Here is a 24,922-nt window from a genome sequence, read left to right on the forward strand (position 1 = left end):
GGAATGCCCAGAAAATATATTATATTCCAGCAAAAGCGGCAAATATTCAACTAAATATTTACCAACTACAGGGCAGAAAGTGTTTTTTTACATTTTTGAAGAAATGGTATTGTTTAATTATTTTTTTAAATATACTAAATATTTTTCAAATGGAGATTCAAATTTTCAGGGTGTACCTAAAAAGATCTGTTGAGCAGTAAAACGTTTAATAAGTGGCTTGATATTTATTTTTAATACATTTTATTATATTCTTAAAGTTAAAAACCGATCTCCTGAAAAATATTTCTTTTTTATATATAAAAAAGTAAAAAAAAAAATGCATGGAAAAAAACTTACTTGTTTTCGATCTTGGTTCTCTGGGTCCATCTACTGTAACTTTTATGGCTTTTTGGTATGTGGCTACTTGTGGCGGGTTAGTTGAAATGGTTATCGTTATTGAAAAGCTTTTTCCTGAAATTAAATAAAAAATAACGTCGTTACTACAATTTTTCACTTGCAACATTCAAAGAAAAGTTATCATGAACGAAATGTATAAAAATGCGCATGAAATTAAAATAAAATGTAAAATGATTGAATTATTTATTTAAGATTACCTTATTGTATTGTAACTAATTAGTGGTTATTTACTCATTGTGATTAGTGGTTAATTATAAATATATTGTAAAAAAAAAATAAAAAAAGGTATAAATTATTGTAAATATGCCTCAAGAATTCGAGAACAACCTAATTTAATATAGGTTTGGATAATATAAAATACTGTTCACATCCATTGTGTATTCGTAAATTTTTTTATTTATTTCACTTTTGTATAATTATTTTTAATAGAACCTATATACAATAGTTTCAAAATGAAAAATACCTATGCAGCATTTTACAAATATTTTGAAATAAACAACTATTTTGTTATTAATAAAATAGCTTTTTGCTTATTTTTATTATTTTTAAATAGTTTTTTTTTGTGATAATTCGGGATAATCATCTTTTTATAGGTACCATAGTTGTGCAGACACCCTGATAATAGTTCAAAAGTGTTTGTTTTAGATTAAACCCGATAAACTCGTTCATATACAGTTAAAAATGCAAACACAATGAAGTTTCCTAGGAAAAAAATGTGCCATCTGTGGGTCTATTGTAAGGTGTCGGCAAGTATGCGAGTCGTTGTGTTTATTTTGTGGACGAACATGAGAACAAAGTTGCATCTTGCGGTTTAAAGATAAATCATAGATTTATACTAATGGACTACATTATGAGCACAGTTTTATGATGGACAAGCATTGTTCTGAGCCGCGCGCGAGAAACCCTTCAGACACCCAATGACTAAAAAGATATTATACCTACCAACATAATATCTCACACTTGTTTAAAAATCGCACTTAATTCTTCCTTATACTTAAATATGTTTATAAAATCAATTATATTACAAACTTTTATCAACATATTGGCTAAGAAACAAATGTTAGTTCTGATAAAGAAAAAAAAGATATTCTTATTAAATTGCTGACACTATTTCACATATTTTGTTAATCACTTATTTCTTCAGTATTCTACGGAATATTTTCATTTTCGTTTATAATATATGATTCCTAAGAAGGAAAACAAAGGAATTTAATTCCTTGAAATAATTTACTAAAATTATTACTGTATTACACTATTTCACATATTTTGAGAAAATATCAAAGCCATATATTTTTAAAAATAATTCGTTTTGTGCTTACGACTAAATGATACATATGTGAATCATTCATTACCATTTTAGTTTTTTTTTACAATGTTAGAGCCTAAACATAATTTTTGTAACTTATATTTTTATTTATAACACCATATATTTGCTTTTGAAACTTATAATTTTATGAATACTACCGATTATCTCTTTAACCTGCGAATAATTGTTTATGTTTACTGATTGATTATGACCATAAAAGTAATTAATTATAATTTTTAATAAATCAGCATTATAGTTTGTAAAGCGAAATCCCTCTCTAAATACCGGTTGTACGCTCAATAAGAGAGATAACTCATTACTGAAACATTATAATCGATTATTTTTTGAAATAACTCCTGTAATTGGAGATAATCCAGATTTTGTGAACAAGTATTTGGACACACTCAAAATATTATAATCGATATTAAAATGATAATTTAAAAATAAAAGGCACCTTCCTAAATAAATGTCAATGTAAGTAATTTCCTCAAATGCAAAAATAATTATTTTCGAGTATTTTCAAATGACTAATTACGGTGATAATTTTAAATAATACTCAAAATAATTTATGAATGCATAAAACACATTATTTTCACAAAGAAGTGTGGTAACTAGCAATGCTGCTGTGTATAAGATCGTGGGGCCAAAATAAATTCATAATTATTTTAATCATATTTTATATTTATTACATAAGATCAAGTTATGATAATATGATTGTAAATGCATTTCTCTTTGCGCTTTTCAGATTGCGTTGATATTTTAGATTGGAGCTCAAAGCCAATGCCGACAGCTCGCGTAGGTATTTGCAGGTAACAATATGCAAGGTGTGTTGGGTACATAGTAAAGCTTGGGAATCACATTTCACGTATATTAGCAGCTCATAAATTAAATTGTGAAATATTCACATCGTTAATATTGATATGAAGAGTTCAGGGGCGGACGCAGTGAGTTACAGCCGCGGCGGGGGTTGAAGTGGAACCGTCAAAGGAACATAATAAGCCGTAAAGTTAACATTATTTTAAAATTTAAAGTGGTAACCCTTTACTTGAAACATCCTATAGATGTGTGTCTAAAGAGAGCAAAGTAAAGTAATATAAAATAAAACAGACTGTTTTCACTCCCATAAGTTAACGCTTAGAAAATGAAAAATTATATTTAAAAAAATTATGTTCTTCGAGTTTATTTACACATAAACTAATTTCAAATAATGAGTTATTCGTGGCAATGTAAAGGTAAGATAATATCATACAATTTTTTTTATTCAATACATTTGGCGTTTTTGTAATTTGTAAAGAAACTGATTAGAACTGCATTTTAATTTATATATTTAATGTTAAAATCAAACACTCCTTTTTGAGTGTAATAAGTATTTTTTTTAACAATTGTTCCGCCTAGTTATGGCATTTTGAAACGAATGTTTTCATTTGGTTTTAAACAATAAAATATTTAGTAAACTCAAAAAGTCAGTGTTTGATTTTAACATTTATTATATAAAAAAAAAACAAATGAAAACAATATATGTTCGCAAACACCTCTTTCCAAGATAATCTTAATACTTATATTCTTCTGACTTTTATTCGTATATATATATATATATATATATATATATATATATATATATATATATATATATATATATATATATATATATATATATATATTTATATATATTTATATATATATATATATATATATTTATATATATATTATATATATATATATATATATATATATATATATATATATATATATATATATATATATATATATATATATATATATATACATCCATACATACATACACTTTAAATAATTATTTATACATGTACATAAACACTTTGATCATGTTTAAAAACAATGTCAAACAAAAGAGACAGCCAATTGTCATAAAGCGATTCCCAGAAAAAATGACATAAAATATTCAAAACATTTTTATGTGGGATGTATGAAAAAACATTTGAATTCCATTAAAATTACGCATTACGTATCATGTTTTACCTCGTTCTTTTAGGTTCAATCTTAATATGGAAATTATTCAAGATAATAAATAAAAATCGAAATTTTCTTCAAACTCATAAAATGTTTTCATGGAAATATGGGAACATAAATATTGACATAACGGGATAGAAAGAGAATATTTATTTGAAAAAAGAAATTAATAAATACGAAGTCAGTTCTGTTTGGAACTTAACGAAAGAACGAATTTCGATAACTTTGTAAGTATGTATGTGTATATCAATTATGTAAGTACATATTTTTCTGCAAGTTTATAAATGCACAAAAACGACTAAATGGCTCGAATTAAAATTGTTGAAAATATCCCTTATTGAAAACAGTAATCATCATTATCATCATCATCCGAATGGAAATTTTCTTAATAGTTGTACATCATAATCTTAAATTTTTAATTGTTTTTGAGTATTTGTGCTATGGGTATGTATACTCTTGTACATGCATACAATCCCGAGTGTCCAAACAATTGCTGCTATTCTCATATAACCATTTTTCCTCTAACATTCCCATTTCCCCACATGTAAAAGTACTGTCCTATTTTACCCTGTACTGGATTACCTACATCATCTGTATAAATATATTCCATTCCTATATCCATGACAGCACAGGACTGATCACCTTGCGCAACTAAAGTTATAAAATTGTATTGAGTAAAAATGTATAGAAATTGCACTAAATTGTATTTAAAAAATGCTATTCTATTAAATAAAAAAAATACATATTTACAACAATCAATGTAACATCGCGTTGATACGAAGTGGTGCTCTATGCACTTTAGAGTGCAGACAGGAGGGGTCATGTAGTTTTAAGGTACCGGTAAGGATATTAATACCCACAGTACATTGTGCATTATTTGATGTTTTCTACGGACGACTTTAGTATATTTAATGTCTTGTTGACAGTCTTAGCGTAAAACGAGTAAGCTATAGCTTTCAGAGGGTACATTCTAAAAGAAAGACTACGTTGTATAGAAAACTTAATCTCACTTCTGGTCTATTATATCAAACGTCTTTGGCGTATTGAAACCAGTTATCATATTGTCAGGAAGTTATTGTTACGGACAATTTTTTTTTGATGTACCGAATAGAAGTAATGTTTATGTTATCAAGACTACGTAATTGGCGTGTTTTTTTCTTTGAAATAGACTCGCAGGTATAGGTTGGTACTAACCAACAGCCCACATGCCGCGAAGGGATTGTTTTCCAGTTTCTCTCTTTACCGGCAATAAAAACACGAGAGATATTTTATAGCAACAGCGCCGAACGGTCTGGAAAAGGTTAATATTTTTACGATACGCTTTAACACTAAGGATTATCATATAATGACACGCGAACAATGACTTATTATTATGATCACGGATCCATATTATGTGCAAGGAAATATCGAATCATCACTCTTTTACAGAGCAATAAACTGTTGAACGTATGTCTGTTCGAGGGATACAAGATTTGATTTTTATGAGTGTATCGATGAAAACGTCGAACAGATTGTATTATGGAAACATAGCAGTAGGGGAAAGAGTTGTGTTTATGTGTTTTATAGTCTAAATTTCAGTTAAAAAAATATAGGCTTATGAAAACAGAAAATTTTGCATGTTTTTATTACACAATAGATATTTCTTGTCTAAATTGTTTTTTTATAAAGGACTTAGTGGGCTTAATTCAAATAGGCAATGAACTTAGATTTGTTTTGTTAATTTCATAACGATCTATCACCGGTACATATAATAGTACATATAATTCTGGCCTTATTTTTTTTCGATAGGCACTTAGGATGGCTCAATTCAAATGGGTAATGAACTAAGACAAAGATTTGGTTAGTGTTTAAACGGTAGGTATATAATATATATATAATAACTAGGAGATAAAGTGTTTTGACACTAACATTAAGCCACCTAATATATTTTCGTCACTAAAAATTTTTGTCGTGAATGACATTTTTAATGAAAAGGTATTAATTTTATAAAATTAAACCTAGCTTCTGGCTCAATCTGTCATCATATAACTAATTCATACGATTATGATAGAAACTATGCAAATCGTTTATTAATTTGAAAATATTAGAAAAATATGTAAGTATTGTTAATTAAATATCACATCGATAATGTGAATGTAATTTCAAAGTTTATTAACGTTTTTGGGCATGCTTATCATTTTGCAGTCAGCTCATTTAGGAGTGAATACCTGAACGTCGAAAGTTTAATAAAGTATTTTGGTATCATTAAAAAATTTGAAGTTGTGTAGTCCTATGTTAAAAGCTCAACCTCGTTTTATTTCCAACAGTCTTGGGTGACAATTCGTGATTCGTCGCGGTAATATCTTATTTCCCACCATATTGTCCGTTGCATTGCCACACATTCCCATTGATTAGTTATTTCCGAATATGACGTTGCAACGTTGCGTTACCAATAGTGGACCGATGACATCCGCTACATATAAAATATGAAAGCCAATTTGCGGCCTGGCAACATCCTACATGAATCCAACAATGCGCTACTCGCAGGGAAAATTGGAAAGCTTTAAATGCGCGCATTACTCGTAGGGTTAATTTATTGTTCGGTCGTCATTATGGGAATGTTTTCGTGGGGAATTACCGCATAATGAAGTCGGTACAGTGTTTTTTTCTCCACTAAACGCGCTGAATATTAATGATTAGTATAAACGTAGGTATCTAAATTGGGTTGCTTTTTATTTTCCACTATACTTACATCTTGTACTTATTTCGACGCGTAATTATCGCAAGATAAAAGAAAAATTATAACCTTCGAGTTAGGCTTAGACTATGATGTTTTCTGCGTTAATCTAATCATGATCTAACTATGACGTAAAAATATATCTTCGAATTAAGCTTAGACGATGTCATAGTCACTATAATGTCCACTGCGTTAATCTAACTATGATGTTGTGTAAAAGCACTTAAAATAAAGATTTGACCATTCAATTACAGAAGCAAACTTTATAATATTTTTGTTTGTTAGTTGTTTTTACAAAATATGTTATAAATATTATTTTTTGACATCTCATCAAAGATGAAGAAGAATATAGCAGTCTGGCCATTTACGGGGCTGACGACCGTCATAGGCTGGTTTAAGAGATCACTTTACACACGTGTAACATTCACCAATTCTACCCATTATTGACAACCACACTACTCAAATTCTTGGAAGTTCTACATATATGAACCAATTTTGAAACATTGTTCTTGAATCAGTAGACACATCTATTGGTGAGATGAAAAGAAGCTTTTTATTGAGCAGAAACTCTTATATGTCATCAATGTTTTTTCTGTTTGCCACGAATCTTCAGAATATACCTTTTAAATAAATAATTTTGCAATACAAATTATGAATTAAGGGTTATATAAATTGTCTCTCGGTTATAATGAATCTAATGAATACCTTCTTGTGACGCAGGATAGAAATAATGATTAATAATTTTGTAATAAACCGAACTAAACTAAGCATCAAAGCACGTGAATCCAACTTAAATGATCGCAGCAGACTAAAGGGAATTAAATTGACAAAGAAATTTGTTACGGGGAATTTAACCCTTTATTATTCTCTTGTCTACTCTGTTTATCAGAGGCCATCAGGAAGGAAGGGATGGAACATGTTATACGAAATTAAGTCAACTATCGGAATAGGCTTTTATGATGACATAATACCTACTCAATAAAATAACATTGTTATACAGTACAAAATACAATACAGGACAAATACTGAAATATTTCACACTTAGGTACCAATATCTAAATTGTGTAATTCTGAATAGAGCAAAATTAAATAAATACCTATTAAGATGTTAAACTTAAGAAAGGTATAAAATATGTGGATCTTGATAATAGATCCTAATTGGTGATGATATAATAGAATCGTTTATGTACCTTCATAAAAGTGTTATACCTACATGGAATAAAGTGAAAACAAAAAATAAAAATATTATATTTTAGAAATCTTCGTAGGTATTTAAAAGATTGAAAAATGAGATATAAATAATCGTAAAATAAATTATGATAATAAACCAATATTCAAACATGTAAACAATTTGGGGTAGGTACATACAAATAATATCAGACGTAAATAATAAATACTTATCCACTACATGGACGTTGATTCCAAACGGAAGATGACGCGCTTTTTCTATAGTCTTAAGCAATTTGAAAACGATTTTCAATCCCTGTATTCAGAAAATAAATGTTACAGAAAAATATTAACAATTATTTGTTGATTACGGAATAGAAGTTTAGCTATATTTATATACACTATGACGTCACCCTGTTATTTTTCCTTTATAATAGAGCACCATGTATTTCAAATTCGATACGAAAAAATATTAGGTTTTGTATTAACTGCTACCCTTATTTCCCTACATTTCTACTTTGATAGCATCTACTATAGACGAACCGGACGAACAAATTAAATAAAGGGGTAGGTATCTATTACTAATTCACATAGATTAAGGACACGTGTTGCTCATTAGCCGTTTATAAGATGCACGTGACTTATTATCTACCTAAAACTGTATAATAATGTCATTATTTGAAACTTCTTCCGTCTTTGTAGTATCTATCACTGATAACATGTTAGGCCTTTGAATATTATTGCTCGAGGTACACTAGTCTTCTTCAAACCCTCATCCGCACCTGATGGTGCAAAGGGCACTGCATTATATAAACGCAGTGTCATCTTGATCGTTAACACATGAAGGAAAAGTGATCAGCCCTCCGCTTCAGATACAACTCAAGGGTAATATTAAATAAATATTATACTGAAAAATATTTATTTGAGCCCCCCCTTGGGAATCGAACCCGGGACCTCCAGTACGGTAGCCGGGCGTGTTGACCCTTACACTACGGAGGCGGACAAAAACTAGGTACTATTCCAACATTCTTGGTCGACTTACTACCTTTTAATATAAATAATAGATTTCAATAATCAAAAAAAAAAAATTGTCGTATTAGTAAAAATTATAAACGAATAACATGTGAATATGAAATGATGAGAGTAGTGGTGTTTTGTTATAATTTAACCATGGCGAACTATTTATTCACGTATAAAAAGCCTTGCTAACTTCGAAGTCTTCTTTAGGTCACGTTAAGTGCTTCAACTTCAAAATTCAATCGAGAATTTTTATTTCGCCGACACCGGAACGACATTCCATTTGCTCAGTTGCTTAGGTTTGTAAAATTACCCATTTCGTCTGCTAGATCAGAGATTACCCGTGTGTATGTAGATCTCGACACTTTTTACAATGTGGATTTCCTTGTAGTTTGTTCGTAAATTGGCATGAAGTGAGAATTTCTACGACCGCCAAGTGTGACAAAGTGGAAGCTTCACCGTACTGCTCAAACCGACTAACCTTTTGGTTCATCAGTTGGTTCGTTGGTTACATATCTCACCACTTAACGACCACAACGCGCGGTATCATCCACCAGTTACTAAGTACATGATGATATACCATACATAGAAATATAAAGGTGGATTTTAAACTTCTAATACCTAAATATAGCCGCAATCAGTATAATACGGTAAGAAAGTATTAGGGCATGTACGTTAACAAACAAAAACCATATGTTCTATACGAACGAAAGAAATACATTTCTGAAATACCGATACTGAGGGATAGATGAGAATGACAGATGAATGCTTGATAAATAAATTAAATACGGTTTTGATGTTTTTTCTCTCAAGAAGTTTACAAAATGTTTGTTATTTTATTGGTGATCTCAACAAAGCAGAAAAGTTTTTATGTTGTGAATATGAAAGTTGTGTGTATGTATGTACATATATTAAATCTTTTACAATGTTTTCTTATAATTTGTACGTACGTATTATCCACTAAATGTTATCGTTTTATGCTAGGAAAGTAAGCATATAGAATTTTGGGCGTTATAAACATACAGGTACCTACATATCTTCATGTAATCAATTTTTGATATTGTTTTTCTGTGTTATTTAGAACATTATTTATCAGCTCTTATAAAATTTAGTCGAAACGAAACGATGACTGACAGCATAATAAATGTATTGTAGTTATATGTATATACAGGTAAGTGTTGCCATGCAATGAGTGTCCGCCATCTCGCTGCATACCCAAGTATGATGGGAGAGTCGCGTAGATTCTACAGTTAATGTACTTATATCTAACTTCATGTAGTCGAGTCTAGGTACGGATAGACATCGCGAAGGTACGAGAAAGTACTTCCTTAGATACATTGTATTCGCAGTTTTAAGACCATTCCTCGATAATTTCTACGCGTCATAACACGGAGCTTTGAACGTATTTACGAAGCGTTTTCAATAATAAATAATCATTTGCGGTTGTGCAGTTAAATTTCGAAAGTACAGAGGAAATAAAATGTGTATCCTAGCAACATTGACGCCGAGCAGCGATGCCAACACAATGAGCTACAAAAACCGTCTCCAGTGCCCGCCGAAACCGCGACGTGCGGTTTGAAAATTAAAATACGCCATCGTAAAAGAAAAATATATCGTAGGAACGCACACTCGGGCTCGCGATTCGTTAGGGAATGAGAAAAATTCACGAGATCAACTCGTCACGAGTGTGTGGAGGTATAAATCATCCCGCCCGCCTTTAGCGGACGGGAAACGCGAGGGAAGTGAAAGAGTGCGGTGACGGCGGGCGCTCGGAGCTCTGCCGCTCTGCTGCTACCCTACTCCTCCGCCCGCTGCTGCCCTGGTCGGTGCGGACTTGCGAGAAGGATCCGCGCTTTCTAAACCTCAAGTACATGCATCGGCAAACCTTTCGCGTGTTGAATGAATTAATAGAAACAAATGTCTAAATCAGCTGATTATTATTATTATCATTCGCTGTCCGATATTTGCATTCCGGCTGCATTTTCCCGATGCGACATTTCGTTGGGAAATCTGAAAATTAGACACATTATGCGAGCACCTGCAATGTTGCCGTAATTATGGCGGTAATAAGCGCGAGCGCTGCTGGTGACACGGCCCTCCCCCGCCGCCCCCGCCCCCGCTCCCCTGACCCGACCTGACCGCCACTCTCGCAGGGAGTCAACAAATTCGTTTTAGAGATATTTCCAATTTGAAAATGTTTCTGATGGATCCGATTTTGATGGATTCATAATTAGAGTGTGTGTAGATGAAATTTGGTGTCGATATCAATACCCGATCATTGCATCATTTATAATTGGGAATAGATCTGCACGCATTATGGTCGGAGAAACTAAATAATTAATATTTTTTAAAATGATTTTACTGACATTTCTTGGTAAAACCGCATGAAATATAATAATGAAACATTAACCGAAAAATCTATTTATATGTTTTTTCTTATTCAATAATTAATGTTATTTAATAAATCCTTAATCTAAATTTAAAGATAACAAGACTACATTGAGACAAAGCAGATGGTTTAATAAGAACTTGGAAAAATGCGTTTTCTTTAAAACATTTCTCCGTAATTATTAATTGATTTCTATGTTCAAAACATTGTAATTATTCAATGATTATTTTAGGTACCATGTTTGATTTTTGATTCTAGTTAAAGCTAATGATCGTAAAGTACGTATTTTCAAACTAATCATAGTAATGTGAAGATACGCATAGAAATGGTAATATATATTCAATAATATCGAATTCGCTTCATTCCCTGAACTAGAATATGTAACATGCGATAAAATAAATATAACACATAAGGTCATTCGAGTTGTTAATCTTTTATAGAGATATATAAACATATGATTATGTATTTTTAGGTTACATTTTATTGTCCTAATGTTTCATTCAAACGTACATTTTCTGGTTATTCCAATTCATTTGTTGTATTTTATTTTAAGATATCTATGTTACTTTGTATTTATATTGATTTATGTGCTGTTGGTAGTACACTTTTTTTTCTTTTATTCGTATATGTTTTATGCTCTTTTTTACTGTTCAAGACATAATGTACGATTAATCGCAACTTGATGTGAGAGGGAAAACAGAACGAGGACGACCGAAAAAGACTTGGCACGATCACATCAATCAGAACCTAAAATCTGGCGGTGTCAAAAGTCTGCGTAATCGGATGGCATGTATATGACTAGGTGTATGGATGTGAAGGAGGCGAGGAGTGTTTGTCAGGACAGAAGAGTGTGGCGTTCTATCCTCTTTGCCTAACCCTGCGGGGAAACGGCGTGATGGTAGTAGTAGTAGTAGTAGTGATTTTTTTAAACTCGGGTAACTTTTGACGTAATTGAATTTTTGCTTAATATATAGTTTTCGTATGGAAAATATAAGCTTTTCTTTGAAATAAATACGTGGGTTTGAAAAAAAAACAGTTATGGAATAGCAAGGAGTAAAATTTTTTTTTTTTAAAAACAAGTATATTCTTTAAAAAAGTCTTCTTCTCCTTTTCATGGTTTTTCACCCTTCTTGCCATAAAAAAGTTAAACTCAATGTAAATATTCTAAAAAAAGATTTTGCGTGGAAACACATCCGACCCCTAGCGCGGCTGTTTGTTTTCTGAAATTGATCATCTGAGATCAAAACCTCAATTCTTACTTAGATAATATATTGGTGTAACTACATGTTTGCATTTTTATTATATTTATGGTAAATGCGTAGATGGTAAAGTCGAGTAAATAAGTTTACCCATGTGAAATTGTGGAAAAGTGATGCATGGGAAATGTGAAAGTAAGAAGAAGATGGGTACGTTACCTCTGCCACTGCGGCCGACGAAGCGCAGGTCGTTGAACTTGGCGACCTGGTTCTTCATGACGGCCGTGGAGTTGCGCAGCTCGGCGCAGTAGTTCTCGTCGTTCCCGGCGCGCACCGTCACCACGGTCCCGTCGCCCACGTCGCCCAGCGCCACCACCTTGAAGGCCACCGGCAGCGTCTTGTTGGAGCGCCAGTGGTTGGGCAGCACCGAGCATAGGAAGTAGGGGCTGCCGGTCCTCACTGCGAACACGCGACCACTTGCTTATGAAAGGTCAACAAAAACCGAAGGCACGCTGAAAGCGCTTGTTCGATCAAACCCTCATCACTCTCATCCGCACCCGATGGTGCATAGGCACTGCATTATATAAACGCAATGTTATCTTGATCATTAACACATGAAGGAAAGGTGATCAGCCCTTCGCTTCAGGTAGCAGTCCAGGGTAATATTGAATACATATTAGAGTGAAAACATCACTTATATTTATTTGACCCCCTCCCCGTCCTAGGAATCGAACCCGGGACCTGAATATCTCAAGTTAATAAGATCAACATTGGTTTACCTAAAATTATTTCGGTAAACGAATGTTGATCTTGTTAACTTATTAACGTACTATTTCTTTAGATTCTTTATTTCATTAACCTTAAGTTTTTGTTTTTTTTTTTAAATATATGTAGTGAAAAAATCAGTTGTTCGATCAAGGGTAGGTTTATAGGTTCTGAAACTGAAAATGATACAAACTAAATTGTGTGCGAATCCGTTTTAAACCTGTTGTTCTAATGTTTCTATCTTTGCGTTACTTCGAACGAAAAACGACATAATACCGTCTATAATATATAGACGGTATTATGTGTGTAGATTTTCGTTCGCAATAACGCAAGGATGGCAACAGTGAAACGAATTTGCAAACAATTTGGTTTTTATCATGTATATTATGTTTCATTGTTGCTATCATTGCGTTATTTCTAACGAAAAACTACATAATACCGTTTATGTATTGACAACAGTTGCTTCTTCTTCTGTGCATGTCATGTCAGGTCCCCCTGACATCGACTATCACATAAGTAGAGTAATTGTCTTTGCATTAAATGCCAAATTTTAGCAGTTCTTAACAGCGCCTCGACAGTCCTAAAGTTACTAATATACTAAAATAAATTAATCAGTTATTTCAACCCCCATTTTAGTAAATAATTTTATTACTGATTTAAAAAAAGTAAAATTGATCTTATCTTTTGGTACATCATAGATAATGACTATTGTCGACATCATATTGATATTTATTACAATGATTAAATGATTTTGATTGATTAGATTAATTAATTAGAGACTGTATGTAGTCAATACGTGCAAGTTCAAACAAGAAAAAATATGTTGTAATATTATTGTATTGAGATATACGGTTTACTACAGTAATAATAATAAAACCCTTATCCGCACCCCAATGGTGCATAGGGCACTGCGTCATATAAACGCAGAGTTATCTTGATCGTTTACACATGAAGGAAAGGTGATCAGCCCTCCGCTTCAGGTACCAGTCCAGGGTAATATTGAATAAATATGACAGTGAAAAAATCACTTATATTTATTTTACCCCCCTTGGGAATCGAACCCGAGACCTCCAGAACGGTAGCCGAGCGTGCTGACCATTACACTAGGGAGGTTGCTACAGTAAAGTAAATAAATATGAATCAATATAAATAAATATAAAAATTAACAAACATTAATATTAATTTAGTAAATCGTGAGGTATACGCACTCTACTGTTCTATAACTGAATAATGAACTTAAAATTATATCATTCGTATAGCATGACTATTTCCATAAATTTATAATTAGAAATAAACATGTTTTATTAAAAAAAACATGATTGATGGCTGATTGAGTGTAAACATAAATAGATGATAAGTGTCTCAAAAGAAAGGAAACAATTTTTTGCTGTACAAAGAGAATATGGCAGTCCGATCATTCGAGGGCTTACTACCTGGTATTGGCTGAATCAATGGATCATTTCATACAACATTTTGAGTGTGTCCAAATACTTGTTCACAAAATCTGGATTATCTCCAATTACAGGAGTTATTTTCATATTATTTTTTGACATCTCATCAAAGATGAAGAAGAATATGGAAGTCTGGGCATTTACGGGGCTTACGACCGTCATAGGCTGGTTTACGACGATTTACGGACGGCCAGCCTATGACGGTCGTAAGCCCCGTAAATGCCCAGACTTCCATATTCTTCTTCATCTTTGATGAGATGTCAAAAAATAATATGATCATTTCATATGTGACTGTAACGTTCATAATTATATCTATTCTTGAACATCTATATCGGTTCAATTTTCTAAAGTTGTATATGCAGAAACAAATAATAATAAATAAATAAGAACATTTTAAATACATACTTCTAATTTGACCAACTGACATGTAATATATCTTGATATTTTATCTTCAGGGGTTAACTTTAGAGGTTGAATAATGCAACAATCACATAAAATTGTAGGTTTACCTATTTGAATATATCCTGAACTAAAATCGAAGCGTTCATCTTAATTTTGTGAAAATCAATGTGAATCGTCCTATGCAAAGAATAAACAAAGATACAAGATTGATTTTCCTAGTTTAAAATTGATAATAAAAGTTGAATAAATTTGGATGTACTGTATCACTAGCCATTGCAAACATACTAAAAATTACAATTTAGTTCTTGCATACCAATTCAACATATTGAATATAGATTTACACGTCAAATAAAATTGAATTTATTAATAAATTAATAAAAATCTGTTTTAATGATTATAACATCACGAATAAAATAATAAAAAGGACCAAGTCACTCATTGAAAAAAATATATCTTGACCTATTTTAGAAATAAACTTCACTAGTTAATATTAAAATATTAAATAACAATTATTTTTTGTATTTTTTTTATTAATTGTATTGTTGCACCAGAGAAATATTTTATCTTCATAAATTTGGTTTTCCTATAATATCGAATTACTTCATAATATTTACCTAAATATTGTATATTATAATACATACATACACATTACAGAGTAAATCGTGAATCACACTACCAATAAATTATTTCATGATAGGTACTAAAAAATTGCATTGGTGATGCTGGAAATCCCGTAAACCCAGATCAAGGTGTTTGAAATAACACGGTATTTTCTTGTTAATCATCATTTATTGACGATACTCATTAACTAATTCTACACATATACATATACCATAATATTTGATTTTAACTTGTAGAATTCACCTTCATAAATAGTTTTTCATTTTTTTTTTAATAAGCGATAAGACAAGATCATTAAAAAAAATCTCACATAGTACTTTGAACATCAAATTGGAATTTAATCCACCAAGTATAGATCAGATATGAATTGAAACATTGAATTTAGTTTTATTGTCAAACATCTATCCCATTATGACAAGCAATGCTCCTTTGTAAGTACGGAATTTTTTGAGTGCCCCTTAAAGGTAAATACAATATTTCATTCAGTATTGTATCGACGTATGAAAAAAATTGGTCTTCGGCTTTTAACATTTTATTTTCAGATTTCAAGATTTTTTTCAGAACTTTCCGGGGTCCTCATCTGGCGCCCTCGTTTGCCAAACGACCTCAACCCTTAATAACCAACAGTAATAATAATAATAATAAAAATAATAATTTTGGATAGTTGATATGGTGCCATTTTCATAAAATACTACCTCTATTAATTGTATGATGGTATAAAGATAATTTGTATTAATAAATAACGCATACATATCGCTCACTCCTTTCAACAAGGTCATTTATAAAAAAAAAGATTTTTCAGGATATCGTTTTTAAAGTTTAAAAATATAATGAAATGTATTAAAAATAAATGTCAAGCCACTTATTGAACTTTTTACTGTGCAACAGATCTTTTTAGGTGAAACCTGGATGTTTTTTCTCCATTTGAAAAATATTTAGTCAATTCAAAAAAATATAATTGAAAACTTTTTCTTCAAAATGCAAAAACAACACTTTCTGCCCTGTAGCGCGTAAATATTAGGTTAAAAATATGCCGCTTTTTGCTGAGATATAGTACGTTTTATGGGCATTCCGAAAATATGCACAGCTGAAAATTTTCGATTTTTGATATATGACGTTGTTGAAAGGAGTGAGCGATATGTATTCCAATGAAAATCATTAACAGTATTATTACAGCTATCTTTCAATACAAAAGATAATAGTGCGGTGAAATTTCATTTGATAATTTACTGAGTAAACGAAGAAGACAATAAGGTGCCCAAGACTGCAGAAGCATCCGCGTAATTTTTTGCATCGTAAATTAATTATGACATTATATAGCAGCCAATAACCAATAGTCGACGGCTCGGCAATAGCTCGTCCGATTATTTATATTAATTTACGACTGGCAAATTCTAAACGTCCGTCGCTTGATTGGGAGCACCGAGTGCGGTTAAATGCATCATTACTTACCTACCTTCCCCTCGCAACGGCACGACCAATCCACGACACTACTTAGAGAGGAGACACTTCCATTTCTCATCAATCTAGTTTACTATCGTATCCTCGAGGAATTCGTAATCCAAGCTACACGAGCTAATGCAATTTCCAATTTTTTCTCCACATTGTACCTGTAGAACCTCTCGTTCGCCCTCAGCAGGTCCGCTACTTCGGTTGATACGACCGTACTTGGGACGACTTCTTTCTAAGCCTTTATTTTCTATGGGCTACCGTAAATTTTTATATGTATTGCTCTTTTTCAATAATAAAAGCAGCTTTTGTGCGGTTTATTTCACTATTTAAATGTAGAAAATCTATTTGAGATCAGAGTTTGTTATTTTTGTAGTCTGTATTTTTCTGTATTTTCTGGCAATCCGACCTTTTTGCGTTCCAACCATACGCCCAATCTACTGTATCTACTTCCATTTCCTTTCCCATATATCAGTATTGTCCATTTACTTCCGTAATTTATATTCCAATAAATATATTTGATTATCATACTATGTAGAAGAATCTGGAAGCATCTTGCCTTCGCATAATTAGCGATGATGTTAACACCATGTCGATTATACGCAGTGCTCTATCCTTATATGCGCCATTGGGTATAGGAAATAAGCACCAGCTCTCAAAAAATATGTACGTAAGATTTTTTTAAAATAAATTTTGCTTGTTGATATTGTGGCCAGTCAATGTTCTAAGTCAATCAAGCTTGCCTCTTTTACAAGGCATCTGGTCCGCGCCGCCCAGGACGACCACGGCTGACAATTCGTCGGCAGTTCTCGTCAGAACTTCGGGACGCAGATCTGACTTGGGAGGATACAAGGGAGGTGGCAACCGACAAAAAAGCCTTGAGACAGTTTGTGGACTCCATTTGCTCCACCTAGGGAGCGGATGTGGTTTAATAATTTACAAGTACTTAATTTTTTTCGTTATATTAATGCTTTGTTTTTGTTAAAAATCAGAAATTACATACACATTTTTTTTGGACTCAGGCTTAAGAAGATTCGTCATCCCTGTGATATACCATATACACATAAATACAGAAAATTCTCGATAGCGCAATCAAAAATACTAATTCAAGACTAGTGTCAAATGGACAATGATATTGTATGGCTCACCTAGCTCTCCCGGGTGCTCTTGTTGCGCCTCGCAGATGAGGCTCTCGGTCCACCAGAGGTCATGCGAGGGCGGCGAGCCCCCCGGCGGGTCCATGGAGCCCGAGGGCGGGGAGGGCGGCGAGGGCGGGGAGAGAGGCGCGCGCCCGCAGCCCCCGCCCGGCAGGTGCATGGGGCCGCCACGCGGGGGCACCTTGAGCCCTGGGACGCTGCCCTCTCTACTGCCTTCTGACGTCTGACGCGTCACTGCTCCGCTACTATCACCACACCACTGAGTCTATAATAATGCTTCAATTCACTTTTTTATTCAATGTGTTTATTTGTATGTAGCGCAGTTATCATATGCACACTTTTATTTAAATACAGGTTGAGGGGTGTTGCTATTGATGTCATCGGGTTATTTAAATATAAATCTGATATAATTATGCCATTTAAAATCCCATAGTAAAATGGGATAAAAAAAATACTTATAAATTTATAAAAAACAAAAAAAAAAAACTGAAAACGAGACAACAGTCATGCAATTCCACAATGGTTGTGTCATAAACAAAAACATTAACTTACTAAATAACCATCACGACGCTTCCCCGCAGGAGTAGGCAATGATAATAGAAAACCATACCACTCTATCTTTGCAAACATTCTTCGCCTCTTCATGCATCTCCTCATACATACCCGCCGATTATTTCGACTCCTAACATGACCGCTTACATATATTTATTATAAATATGATTTATTTGAGTCATAAAGTAATTAAATCGTTTGCCTTAGTGGTGTAATGGTTAGAGTGTTTATCTACCATACCAGGAGCTTTCGGGTTCGATTACTAAGGGAGGGGGTGAAAAAAAATATTAGTACGCAATCTAATATTTATTTAATATTACTCTGAAGCGCAGGAGTGATCACTCTGTCTTAATGTAAGTAACGATCAATATAACGCTGCGTCAACACAGTGCAGTGCGAATAAGAGTTAGAAGAAGAATAATGAAATATTTGCATGTTTATAATTTAAAATATACATAAGAGTGTAATATATTCATTAAAAAAATCTTCCTTCTTAAACAAAAAAAAAAACTCTTGCACTCATCAGCTTTGTTCACTTTTGTGACTCATTGGTTCCAAACTATGCAAATTTCATAGTCAGTGCATTTAAGTACTATTATTTTCCAATGAGGTTTTTACATTTTATATACATACATAAGAATTAGCCAAATTAAAAAATAATAAATACTCATATTTTAATGATCATTGTAGTATTTTGTTTTTATAAATTTCTTACTTAATTTGTCAAATATAACGAAGATGTTCAGTAATTTTCAATGATTTTAAATTTGTAAAAACGTAACTATGTATATAACGAAATCATTTGATTCACAGGTAGGTACAGATTCTCACTCGTACACATTTGAGATGAAAGATGCATCACTATAGGGTCATTTCACGCGTTATAATTTTATAAATCTGTGAGATGCATTCAAAGATGACGACGTAGGTGGGCTATTTGATCCTAATGTGCTCACTAGTCACTACTAGTATGTCCGTACAAGTATGATAAATATATACAAAAAAATATTTATGAAAATATTTAATACCTTGGACGACCCTGAAAAACCACTCATATTTGGGTAAAGATTGTGCAATTTTAATATTTTTTAAAATTGATAAACAAGAGGTGTTAGAAGTTAAAATTTTGTAGTAAATCCGAAGAAATTCATATCATAGATTTTTTTTCTACCTACTAGTAACTTATTTGGGTACAGGTTGTGTGTATTTTATTGTATTATTTTAAGTTTTTTTACTGACATTTCTTGGTGGAACTGCAATTTACATAATAACAACTATATATCTTTTCCATTTTTATTTTATTTAACTATTGACCGGGTTTCGTAGTTAGCTATATAGTTGTTGTTTTATTATATATTTTATTGTATGTCCGTATAATCGACAATAAAACTACAATAGTCATATTTTATATATGCTTAACATATGTATGTTCCTACTATATTTTTGAAAATGGTTTTTAAAAATTTTAACAACCATTTTTATTAGTTCAGCATTTATTATAATTTAACAAATGATTGAGCCATTTGAAATAAGGCTAAAGATGATTATTTAAAAAACAGATTTTACTGTTATAATTCTAAACTTTAAAAACGATCTCTTGAAAAATCAACTTTTTATATATGACGTTGTTGAAAGGAGTGAGCGATGTCTTCTTACATATTTGAAATATTAATATATCCAAATAAAATGTGGCTATCCAGACACTACCCGATGTACGACGTTTGGTACACAATAATAAATACTTATATTATTACATTACTCAGTTTTTACAGATTTTCTCAAAACGTTTCCTGTGAATCTGCTTGCCTACTATAATCACAAAGTTTCAGCATAGCATTTGGATAATACTATCATTGATTATACTAGGTATATGGTTATTTAATAACTTGGGTCATCCGAAAGGATCAAACATTTTCCCTTGACTACAATTAACAGCGGGAATTGGATAGGTGGGTTTATTTATGATACATGTGTTTAGGTGGGCCGTGTTTGGGTGCATTACACAGGACCTCATATATCCCATCTCCCATCGTGCATTGATTGCATCGCTGAATACTTGATCGATAATTGACATAGTAATTGGGGCCACTGGCTTCTGATAATAGATATATCCATTCCACACAATATTATACACACACTTAACAGTGTAATCAAATAACCAAATATATGATTTGATCGATGCTTCTAAGCCAGGGTTTTTATAGACTTGACGATGACTATACATATATGTATGTACCTACATGTGTTGTGTATTTTACACGGCTTATTCTAATCTTTTGTCCGCCTCCGTAGTGTAATGGTCAGCAAGCTCGGCTACTGTTCTGGAGGTCCCGGGTTCGATTCCCAGGTGGGGTCAAATAAATATAAGTGATTTTTTCACTCTAATATTTATTCAATATTACCTTGGTCTGGTACCTGAAGCGGAGGGCTGATCACCTTTCCTTCATGTGTAAACGATCGAGATAACACTGCGTTTATATGACGCAGTGCCCATGCACCAATGAGGTGCGAATAAAAGTTTTCTCTCTCTCTCTATCCTAATGATGTTGAGATCAGCGGTGGGCTGCAGGAGGCACGGAGGGGCTCGCGTGAGCCCCTTGTTAAATTAAGAGAAACTAATATTCTCTGATTAAATCAGTAATTTGCCATAAAAAATAAGTAATTTCCATATATTGTAGTGCTAATAAATAATTTCTATATTTGATGTGCATATAAAGTAATTTTTCAATAAATAAATATGCGTTTTGGATAGTTAAATTCAAAACGATACACCTCTCCCCACTCCCTTCCCCCACGGCCTGCGAGCCCTTTGTTAAAAAATTGTTATTAAAAAAATTAATGAAGTTTAGTAATCATATAAACCGATGACAACAATGCAACAAAGTTGAAAAAATGAGTGAGGAAAGAACGGTAAAACCAAATTTATGAAGCGAATATAGTTAGATAAAGGAGCGGAGGAAGATCGAGAAAACCTTGGCAAAATCAGGTATGTCAAATACTTGAAAGTAGTCAGGTTAGGAGTCGAAATAATCGGCGGGTGTGTATGAGAAGATGCATGAATGTGGAAGATGTATGAATGCATGAATGATGCATGTTTGCAAGGACAGAGTTGTGTGGTGTTTTATTATCTCTGCATACTCTTTCGGGGAAACGGCATGATGGTTTGTAGTTATGGTCTTTGCAAACATTATTCGCTTTTCCCACATTCATGCATCTCCTTATAAGTAATTCGGCATAAATATTTAAAATCATATTGGATGTTAGCAATCTTTCAGCAAATCATTTCGATTTTCTTCAAGCGTAAATCGAATACCTAAACGTTACACATGGATGCTATCTGTGAACAGAAATAATAAAATACGAAAAATAATATTTATGAATATGATTAAATATATTTTTTAAACCCTTAACCGCACGTAATCACTGATCGTTAATTTCATGAAGGCAAGGTGATCAACCTTGGGCTTCTTGTATCTGTCCAGGGTGATATTAAATAAATATGAGAGTAAAAATCGCCCATCTTTATTATGACACCCCTCCCCGGGAATTAAACCTAGAACCTCAAGCACGGTAGCCAAACGCGCTGACCACACTACGGAGGTAGACATAATAATAAGTTTTACTTATTTTATTTTTGGCAAATGGTTGTAGTTTGTTTTTTTTACTAACATTTCTAGGCAGTTTATATATGAATGTTTAAATACGTAAAAAAAATAAAACAACTTAAATGTTTTCTCCACTATTACTATTTTTTTACCAGCGACCGAGTTTTGCCATTGACAACATCATTGGACTGGTCTGATGATGCTAGTAAAGTTAAACCCTAAAATAAAATAAATGCAAGAAAATGCCATTTAGTTGTTATTAAAAGCTTGTATAATACCACTCATTGAGTTTTATTTCATTACACACGACTAGTTGCAGTTGTTTTCGAAACTAGTTGTGTGTAATGAAATAAAACTGTTAGAAGTACTTATTAAAAAAAAGTAATAAACATGTCATTTTACAAAGTTAGTGCCGAACCAATGAATAATGTAGGTATAATTTAATGTCTTATGTATTTTATAATATAGTATAATTTTATTATTGTTAATTTATTTAAAATATACTGCCGATTTAAAATTAATTATTCAATTCATTTGCGTTCTGTAATTACATTTTCATCGTTTAGAAAAGTGTATTGCACTGTTTTGTATTAAGTACATATGTATTTATACAACTTTTGCGAAAATTTAAATATTTTACACGAAATGGTCTGAGATGAACATTTTTTTTCAAAATCTAATTTTAATTTTAATTTGATGTCTGATATACCTACACGATCCAATTATAGAACTGCTCTGTTTTGAATGGTGACTATTTTCCTCTAACTATTCGTGTTTTGTATGTGAAATATATTTATCAATGGTAAGTAACACACAAAGAATTTAGTAAATTACTAAGTTTGAATAAATAATATACAAAAAACTGAACTAACTAAACGTAAAATTATTTTGAAAGTAGAGAAAAATAGAAGATAGGTATCGTAATATAGTATAATAGTTGTTATATACAATACGTATGTTACTATACATCTGTATGTCATTTAAAACGGTCATTCTTGTAAGTAATTTGATTGATTTAATATTCAAACTGCATCCATCCACATTTTAGTGGTGGTATAACATTATTATATGCACCGTATGTCGTGAGTGTAAGCCGAATGTAAAAAGGATTATAAAGGAAGATTAATATTATTGTCATATAACATACTTGGGAATCGATGTGGAATAAATATAGTGACATAATTTTTCCGACGTAGGTTTCGTAAGAATGTTTAGAAGATGAGAAAATAAGATATAATAGTTGAGAGTGGAGGTGTAACGTGATCTGTGTATCCTTGTTTGTGAGAACCAACTACTCGAGGGAAGAAAATTACTCTTATTTTACTGGAGACGAACAATGTCAAATGGGCTTTCATGAAGCAGTAGACTTATGTTTTTATACCTAATAAATTTAATGGTAAATTAGCGAAGTTGTAATCTGATTTTTAAATGCGAAATATGTAATTAGATTTTTTTTGTCGAATTCAGGGCCATTCAAATTCTAAGAAGGACCGTTTTATAAATATTGTCCTGTTTCTAGTGAGGTGGAGATATGTACAAAAATTTCATTCTTTGAACTGTTATTTAATAAAATAATATATATTCTTATGCATTTAAGTTAAGTACCTACGCAGACATTGAAATCCTATAGATAAATAAAAAGTTACGTGCGTAAACATCTGAGTACCTATTGAGTAAGATTAATGAAGTTTAGTAATCATATAAACCGATGACAACAATGCAACAAAGTTCGACACGAACAAGACAATGATAATAACGTCACTGTAAATAAATACCTCACCGTTTTGTCACTACTGTCAACAAAATTATATTATCACACACAATTAACAGTACATTAGCACAGAGCTATTCGCGAGACGATTGAAGACGATAAAATTCTAAATTTAAATTCCGGAGAGCCCGCTGAATGGTCCGATCGGATCGGTGAGTCAATTACGAGATTCTAAGAAGACAACACATCTCGGAAACCGGCTGTCAGTGACGCGGGGTCCGCTGGCGGAGGCGCTGTGGCGCGGGAGCGGCGCGGTGCTGGGCCGAGCGGGGCTCGTGAGGTACTGAGCGCGCCTAGCGCCGAGTTCTCTGCACAGCCTTCCCGCCAGATCTGGCGGCCGCGTCACGCCGTTTCCCAGCGCGGGTTATCCGCTTCTTTCGTATGCCGATATTATCCGATTCCGATGACACATCTACGTTTTTTCAGTACCTACCTGATCAATTAGAGACCGGAACAAACGAACGAAGTGTTCCGCAAGATTGAGGTGTTCTCTCACACGTTCGGCGAGAACTCATTCAACAAGTAGGTACTAAGGATGCAAATAAATATAATTCGTTTATATACGTAGGCGTACCTATTAATTAATTAGTATTGTTTATGTTGGGAAATTAATCATTATCATCAAAAATATTTTAATAAATCAATAAAAAAAACACATCAACTTGGTTTCGAGTTTCGACATATCTGAAATAAATACATTAAGAAAATTACAAATACGAAAAAAAAATGTTTATATAATATTTGTAACGTAATATTTTTTGAAAAGGGGTTTTAGGATACAAAGAAATTATCTATGTACTATCATTATAAAGGTTATATATGTATGATAATATGATGGTACCTATATTTCATATTTTTTATGTAACATATGTATGTATAATGTACTGTTTTTCTGTTTGCGTTTATCCTTCACGCCATGTGAGTTACGCGAAGAGTGAAAATACGCCAGTTTTTATTTTATAAAAAAAAAATA

General features: G+C 32.4%; 1 protein-coding gene across 6 annotated transcripts in view; it reads right to left on the bottom strand.

Moving 5' to 3' along the window:
- LOC148304196 (protein lozenge-like) overlaps nt 1–24,238 on the bottom strand; it is a 59,593-nt gene extending 35,355 nt beyond the window's left edge. Inside the window, exons 1-4 of one of the 6 annotated variants that reach the window (XM_088268701.1) lie at nt 24,000–24,238; nt 18,013–18,389; nt 12,396–12,635; nt 337–450 (exon numbers count right to left, since the gene is read on the bottom strand). In XM_088268701.1, coding sequence (XP_088124827.1) covers nt 337–450; nt 12,396–12,635; nt 18,013–18,181 — 523 coding nt within the window. In that variant the 5' untranslated portion in view covers nt 18,182–18,389; nt 24,000–24,238. Of the gene's footprint in view, nt 1–336; nt 451–12,395; nt 12,636–18,012; nt 18,390–23,953 lie in introns of all 6 variants that reach the window. The other 5 variants (XM_088268702.1, XM_088268700.1, XM_088268703.1 and 2 more) reach the window with 5 other exon arrangements.
- Nucleotides 24,239–24,922: the final 684 nt, after the last annotated feature.

Source organism: Brachycentrus maculatus, unplaced genomic scaffold, assembly GCF_059751285.1.
Source record: "Brachycentrus maculatus isolate JH-2025_06_01 unplaced genomic scaffold, ASM5975128v1 h1tg000326l, whole genome shotgun sequence".
In the NCBI taxonomy this organism is placed as follows: domain Eukaryota; kingdom Metazoa; phylum Arthropoda; class Insecta; order Trichoptera; family Brachycentridae; genus Brachycentrus; species Brachycentrus maculatus.